Source organism: Fukomys damarensis, unplaced genomic scaffold (genome assembly GCF_012274545.1).
Source record: "Fukomys damarensis isolate Sample0158 unplaced genomic scaffold, DMR_v1.0_HiC HiC_scaffold_21, whole genome shotgun sequence".
Lineage (NCBI taxonomy): Eukaryota > Metazoa > Chordata > Mammalia > Rodentia > Bathyergidae > Fukomys > Fukomys damarensis.
The window spans coordinates 5,765,151-5,771,886 of NW_022900933.1; the positions used below are offsets into that span (position 1 = coordinate 5,765,151).

The following is a 6,736-nucleotide window of genomic DNA, read 5'->3' on the forward strand; positions in this document are numbered from 1 at the left end:
TAATACACATGCCCAGACTGAAATTAAGGTAAACAAGGAATACTTTAGTTTCCATGAAATTCAAATTTAATTGGGTCTCCTCTACTTTATCCCTACAAAGAAGAGGTGACATACCCAAGTGTTTATAGTGCACTGTTTAAAAAACCAAAACATGGATTCCACCTAGAAACATTAAGTTTAACAAGCAGTTAAAAAGTATATATTAATTGCAATACCATTTTCATAAAACTCAATCAACTACAACTAAAATTTGTCTAAATGTACAGATGTGATGAATGTGTACAGGAGAGTAAGAAACAAAATTCAAGATGAGTGCCCTACCAAGGTAAGGCAAAGTTAGGGGTATGGTTTAGATTAATATGAGGGGTTGACAATATTCTGATTCCTAAACAGGAAGACACATAGTTATATTGCTAAGCTTCTAATCTCACACACCACCTACATTTTTTGTTTACATAGAATATAAAAGTATAAATACTATAACTATAAAAGAACAATGATCAGGAAGGTGAACTGAGTTGATCCATCCGCAGATAGCCCAATCCTTTTCGAGTATATCAGGGTACATCTAAAGCATAGCACTGTTAACAGCATGCCGCGCAATCAGAAAAAGTCTAAAGTGCTACCCAGCTAGCTTCCGGGAGAAGGTAAGAGGCAGAGTCAGTTTACCCAAATAAGACATATCGAGTAGGCAATCTCTTAAGTATTGAGCTTGCTCGTAGCACAGGAGGAGTGTGAAGGATGGCGCTTCACAATAGGGTATGAAATACAGCTCCTTTTCTCCAGAAGGGGTCTCAAGACTACTTGGGGGTACAACGAGACACCCATATAGTAAGCTGTGTATTAAGGGGGCATGGACTGTAAGGTTCTTGGCGAACAGAGGGAGAATAAGTTGAATCCATTTCCCCCTAAGTGCCCCGAGGTCTTTCCACGTGGGGGTATGTTAGGGGTCGTAGACTTCCCCCACTCTAGGGTCCCTTTTAAGAAGTGGTAGTAATAATAAAGCCAATATACTTGCGCTAGCGGAAAATGAAGAGCTGAAAGCCTACTGGGACTCAGAGTAATCTTGATAAACCTCTTCACCGCAATAAAAAGGCCCAATTTCCGTACCCTAAAGCCACCGCAGCTAGGAAAAAGCCTCCGCTCTCTGGCGCATGCGTAGTAAGCACCAGGAAGTCTAGCACGGGCCCGGATGTAGGCGGAACTAAAAGTGCCCGGCAATAGGCCACAGCGCGCTTGCGTCAGGTCTCAGGGGCGGGGCGTCCCGATTCGGTTCCCCGGGCTACGGCGGCCTGCTGTTGGGCGAGTTTTGGTTGTGGACCGCGCAGCCATGGAGACTTCTTCCGGCTTGAAGGCTGATTGCGAGAAGCTGCTTGGCCGCTTTCAGGAGATGGACAGTGTACGCTTCGAGGACTTCACGGATCTCTGGAGGAAGATGAAGTTTGGAACCATCTTCTGGTGAGTGACGTCTGTTCGCGGCGGGGTAGCAAGTTGTTTCCTTCAGTCATTGCCGCGGCTCGGGCAGAGGCCTGGCCAGGGGCGCCCTCCGCCCTGTTCCTGGCGGTTTCGCTAGGCCTCAGTTACTCCTCTCAAGTGGAAATCTCCGACCGCCCCAGCCGCTGCCTTGTTCTCCTAGTATCCCGTGTTTAAAATCAAACCAGTGCCCGAGCAAGGACAAAATCCTGCACGATTGCATTCATTTTCTGTGCAACAACCAACGTTGTCTTTCTAAAGTTCAAATTTGATGTCACTTCCCTTCCCATCTCCCTTCGGTGGTTCCCGTTGCATGTGGGATAAAACCCAAATTCTCTGCTTGTGTTCCAGCCTCCTGGCGCGGTCCCTTCCGTGCACTCGCTTTCTTGCCCCAGCGGTTCCCTGTCGCCCTCCGCAGGCGTTTCCTAAGCCCAGAGGCTCTTTTCTGCTCCCTCAGTCCACTTTATTCTTCACCCACCCGTATGCCCAAATAGCACTTCCTCGCAGAAAGTTTTGCCTTCCTAGACATGCTCCGTTTTTTCCCCATAGCACCCCATGCTTGTCTCACCACTGACTACCTTTAACTGTGTAGTCGAAGAAAGGAATGCAGGGTGATTAATGGTTAAGGGCGCAGATGATGGAATCCAGCTGTCTGAATTTGAATAAAGGATTTGGGACTAGGATTTGGGACAAGTTCGGAGCTTGAGCTTTCTTATCTATAAAATACTGTGAAGATGATGATAATACCTAGCTATACTGAGCGTTAAGTGAGCTAGTATATATCTTAAGTGTGTTTCTAGTACCCGATATATTTTTGTGTATATTATTACTTTTAAATTTTTCTTCCACCAGACTGAGCTTGAGAACCACGTTTGACAATTTATAATATTGAAAAGTCTAAATAATTGATTGAATGAGACTTTAGGATTAAAACTTTTTTGCTGAATAAAATGTAAAAGTTTTCTTTTTTTCTTCTTAATGTAAACTAGTTATGTAGTTTGTAAATTATAGATAGGAGCTGAGGGATGAGGAGCTATTTATTGCACAGCTAGTGAAAGGAGAAGCAGTTTTTTAAATAGCTACCAAATGTAATGCCCTTATAACTTAATTTATTTAATCCATAGAACAACTATGAAAAATGGGTATAATTATCCTTGTTGTGTACGTGAAGAAACTGAAGCTTAGGAGGGTTAATTTTTCCCAGATTGCAATTAGAAGGAGGGTGGTAGAGCACATGTTGGAACTGTATGTCTTCCTGTTTCTGAAATCCATGATCTTTATTTAGGCCGTACTCCTTGGGGAAAAACAAAAAGGACACATCAGAGAAAATTTTTCAAGGGGTACCCTAATTTTTACCTAATCAGGAAATAATTTCAAAGGAGGCAGCATGTTCCCATTCTTCCTTGCGATCAGATATAATAAAGCTTACTGGCTGCAGAGGTGTTATTAAAAGAAAATTTCAGCATATTTATATTTGTGAAGTTGTATCAATTACTTACACCTATTTAATACACTTTGAGACATTTATTTTAGCTGAGAGTATAGTAGAAAGATTTATCTCCTCATTTCAGGTGTCGTAGAAAATGATTTGAAACGTGCTCACATTGGGTCTGAAGTTATATAAAGGATGTCATATTGACTTTATGATATCGATGCTTTTTAAAAAGTTTTTGTTAAGTTGGCAGATTTGGGTAGTTTATTAGTAACAGTTTCAAGTTTCTTCTGTACCCTCCAATCAGTTGGCAAGTATGGTTGGTGCTTTTGAGAGCCATTGGTCGTTTTTACCTACGCTTAGTGGCAGTGTCAGAAGCACAGCTCAGAGTAGTTCTTTGTGCTTGAATCCAGGAAGGGTCATGGAGGAAATCGTCATACCGTTATTGGCAATTGCATTTACTGATGAGTGATCGATTGGTACCCGAGATTGAACTCAGGACCTTGTGTTTGTGAGGCAAGCACAGTGCTACTGAGCTAAATCCCCAGCCCTGGCAATTGCTTTTAAGTGACTACATACCTGTTCTGTCTCTTTTCATCATTTATTTACTTAATGAATCAATATTTGTTGTTTGTTTTACAGTGGCAAAATGAGAAATTTAGAGAAGAACACATTTACAAAAGAGGCTTTAGCTTTGGCTTGGAGATATTTTTTACCTCCATATACTTTCCAGATCAGAGTTGGTGCTTTGTATCTGCTGTATGGGTTATATAATACCCAACTGTGTCAACCAAAACAAAAGGTAATGTTGGTGAGTTGTTTTCCTCCAGTAGAAGTGTGAAACAGGTACCTTATTCATTCTACAATATGCTGACTTAAAAAGAAATAGTGTGTTTTAAAATTGTAATATATCTACAAATAGAGACATTTTGTACATTTTTTTTACTCTGTTGTTGCAGATCAGAGTTGCTTTGAAGGATTGGGATGAAATTTTAAAATTTCAGCAAGATTTGATAAATGCGCAACATTTTGATGCAGCTTATATTTTTAGGAAGCTACGACTAGACAGAGCATTTCATTTCACAGCAATGCCTAAATTGGTATGTTTCCTTAAGTAATTTTGTTTTTCAAAATGAACAGATATACTTTCTTTTCCAGAAATCACCTCAATCTCCAGGAAAATGGAAAGACTTTTAGTAGTGTTCAAGACTTATAGCCTTCTTAAAATAGAAGAAAATGTTTTTTGATTATTTTTTTTCTTGCAAACAAAGTTCAAACTCCTATTAAATGCCATACGTTTCTGGAGGCCATGTATAAGCAAATGTTGGGGAGAGGAAATGAGATTTAGCAACCTCACATGCTTGTATCTTTTTTAATTTGAAAGTCTGAGGAGTTAACTCAAAGAGGACCAAGGAATTTTAGTATGCCAGTTGGTGAAAAGGTGGAACTTTTATTAAAATCTGTTATTTCTTTAATGTTGTGACTGTTAAGATACTAGATAGAAGAGGTTCTGATTCAGCCATTACCTGGTAGAATTGTTAACTCAGTACTCATTTGAATTTATAAGAAGGTGGCTTGTGATCTAATGGGACAGTCCAAGTCTGTAGGCTTTGGAAGATGAATGCTTTTGTTTTATTCATATATATTGTTAATTTGTACTGCTGACTTGTTAAATATTTTCTAAATATCTTTTAATAGATACGCATTTTAAAAGACATTTGCCATTTCATAGCTTTCATATAGAATGAAGAAAAAAATTCAGCGAACTGAAGTTACAGAAGAATTTAAGGACCCAAGTGATCGTGTAATGAAACTTATCACTTCTGATGTATTAGAGGTAAATTTGCATTTATGCCCTTGAATATAAAAAAAAATTTATTGTCAATTGTATATTGAGGTTATAACTCACTCTACTGGAATGGACACCTTTTTTTTTCAGGCAGTTTAACAAATCAGAGTGCTCTGCTTTCCCTAAAGCATCAGAAATTAAACACCTTAAATATATCCGGATGATATAACTTGACGCACAGTGAGAATTAGATGCGGAAAACTTAAACTGAGCACTTGTGGGTTTATGTACTACTTCATGTTCTAACCCTACCGTGTGTGTTTGACTTTGCAGGGGTTGTAGAACAAGAGTTTAGAGTGACTCTATTAATCTGTTCATAGTAGGTATTTACTTCCTAAGTTCCCTTTTTTATAGCACTTATTTCTACGTTTGCTTTTACACATTTAATCAGATAGTGATTGGAGATGGACAGTATTGAAAAATCTTTTTGGGGGGCATGGATAAGTAGTAGTACTCACAGAACTTCTACAAGCTCAGAAAAACATTGCCCCGGGGTTTTGACACAGTCTGAATGCTAGGTGACATATATAGCCTTCTAATCAGTGGCATTTCAAAAGAATATAGATGGGAAAGTGGTGGGGACATCTTGGTCACGTTTATTTCATCTCTTGGAACCTTAGTTTCCTTCTCATTAATACTAGGATCACAATTTTTTTTTTTTTCCTGAGGCAGGATCTTAACTGTCTTTCCCTAGCTGAACTTGAGGGATCATCCTGCTTCAGCCTCCTGAGATTGGAAATACCCTCACCTTACCTGGCCATGACTGCAATCTGTATTCTGTCCAGTTGTGAGAATTTAGATGAGATGAAGCTGAATAGTGCTGAGTGTGGCATGTAGCACACGGTGGACTTGTAATAAGTGTTGCTGCTTCTGTTTTTCCCAACTGTGATCACACTTGCTAAATCTGCAGTGAAAGAGGAATCAGACTTTTGATTTAAGTGTTCAGATACTCCAGAGCATCTGCCTGCCTTATTGCCACTGTGTTTGTAATGCAGGGAGCAAATTTAGTTTTGAGGATAAATTTTAACCTGGGAACCATGAGTGGCTTTCTGATGTCTCACCCCTGTTCACCAAAATGTACGAAAAATTGATGTTGTGTGTTTCTATACTTAGGGTAAGGTCTAAGTCTGTATGCTTAGCTTCTCAAAGTTATTCATGCCTCTAAAAAGGTTAAGAATAGAAGGAAATGACATGTTTACCGTAAATGTCTGAAGATATAGTATAATGCAGGAACTATGCAGGGTGCTTTGTGTAGACCATTTTCTTCTGCCATGTTCCTGCAAGAAAGATGTTTTAATGGTTTTTAATTATTTTTATAGTAGACATTCTTATCCTTGCATTAAAGTTGAGTTACATAAGAAAGTAAATAAAGCTAACTGAGATACAGAGACAACAGAAGTAGTGGAGTTAAGTTCATGCATGTTTCTGAATGGCTGTAGTGCCTGTGTGTTGGACCTGAGCTGGGACTAGGGTCATACATTTATCATTCAGCAGACACCTGAGCATCTGAAGTATAATCAAAAGCAGATTTATCTTTTCTAATAGCTTAGTGAGAAAGAAGTGCGTTAAAATACATGTTGTAGAAGTACTTTATGTAAGACCCTAGCCCAGAAACCCTCCTCCTGGGGAAGAGCAGTATGGGTCCCCATCCCACCAAGTTTGAGCCCTGCCTTTAAGAAGGAGGGATAAGGAGCAAAGCACCCCCTTCCATTCTAATTGTGATGGCTCCAGCCCTCTGTGACTTCGGCTCAGGTTGGGCAGGAGTAGGGGTAAAGAATCCTTGAGGACCAAGCGCAGTGGTCTGGGAAGAGGGAGGTAGAAAGGGATGGGTCTGACTTGAGGAATGTTCTCCTCCTGACCCAACCCCTAGGGACCCAACCTAGAGAAGTGACCAGGTCCCAGAGATGGGAGGGTCTGCTCTTTGAATCACATCAACATGGACCAGGGGATCTTGCTCAGTGGTTCCGCCGCCTGCCTCGCAA

At 40.1% G+C, this 6,736-nt stretch overlaps 1 protein-coding gene across 1 annotated transcript in view; it reads left to right on the plus strand.

The window, feature by feature from the left end:
- Window positions 1–1,241: 1,241 nt before the first annotated feature.
- Snapc1 (small nuclear RNA activating complex polypeptide 1) overlaps window positions 1,242–6,736 on the plus strand; it is a 22,304-nt gene continuing 16,809 nt past the window's right edge. The window contains exons 1-4 of the mRNA XM_010605744.3: window positions 1,242–1,458; window positions 3,548–3,707; window positions 3,865–4,005; window positions 4,638–4,742. Of these exons, the coding sequence (XP_010604046.1) occupies window positions 1,331–1,458; window positions 3,548–3,707; window positions 3,865–4,005; window positions 4,638–4,742 (534 nt within the window). The 5' untranslated portion in view covers window positions 1,242–1,330. The remainder of the gene's footprint in view (window positions 1,459–3,547; window positions 3,708–3,864; window positions 4,006–4,637; window positions 4,743–6,736) is intronic.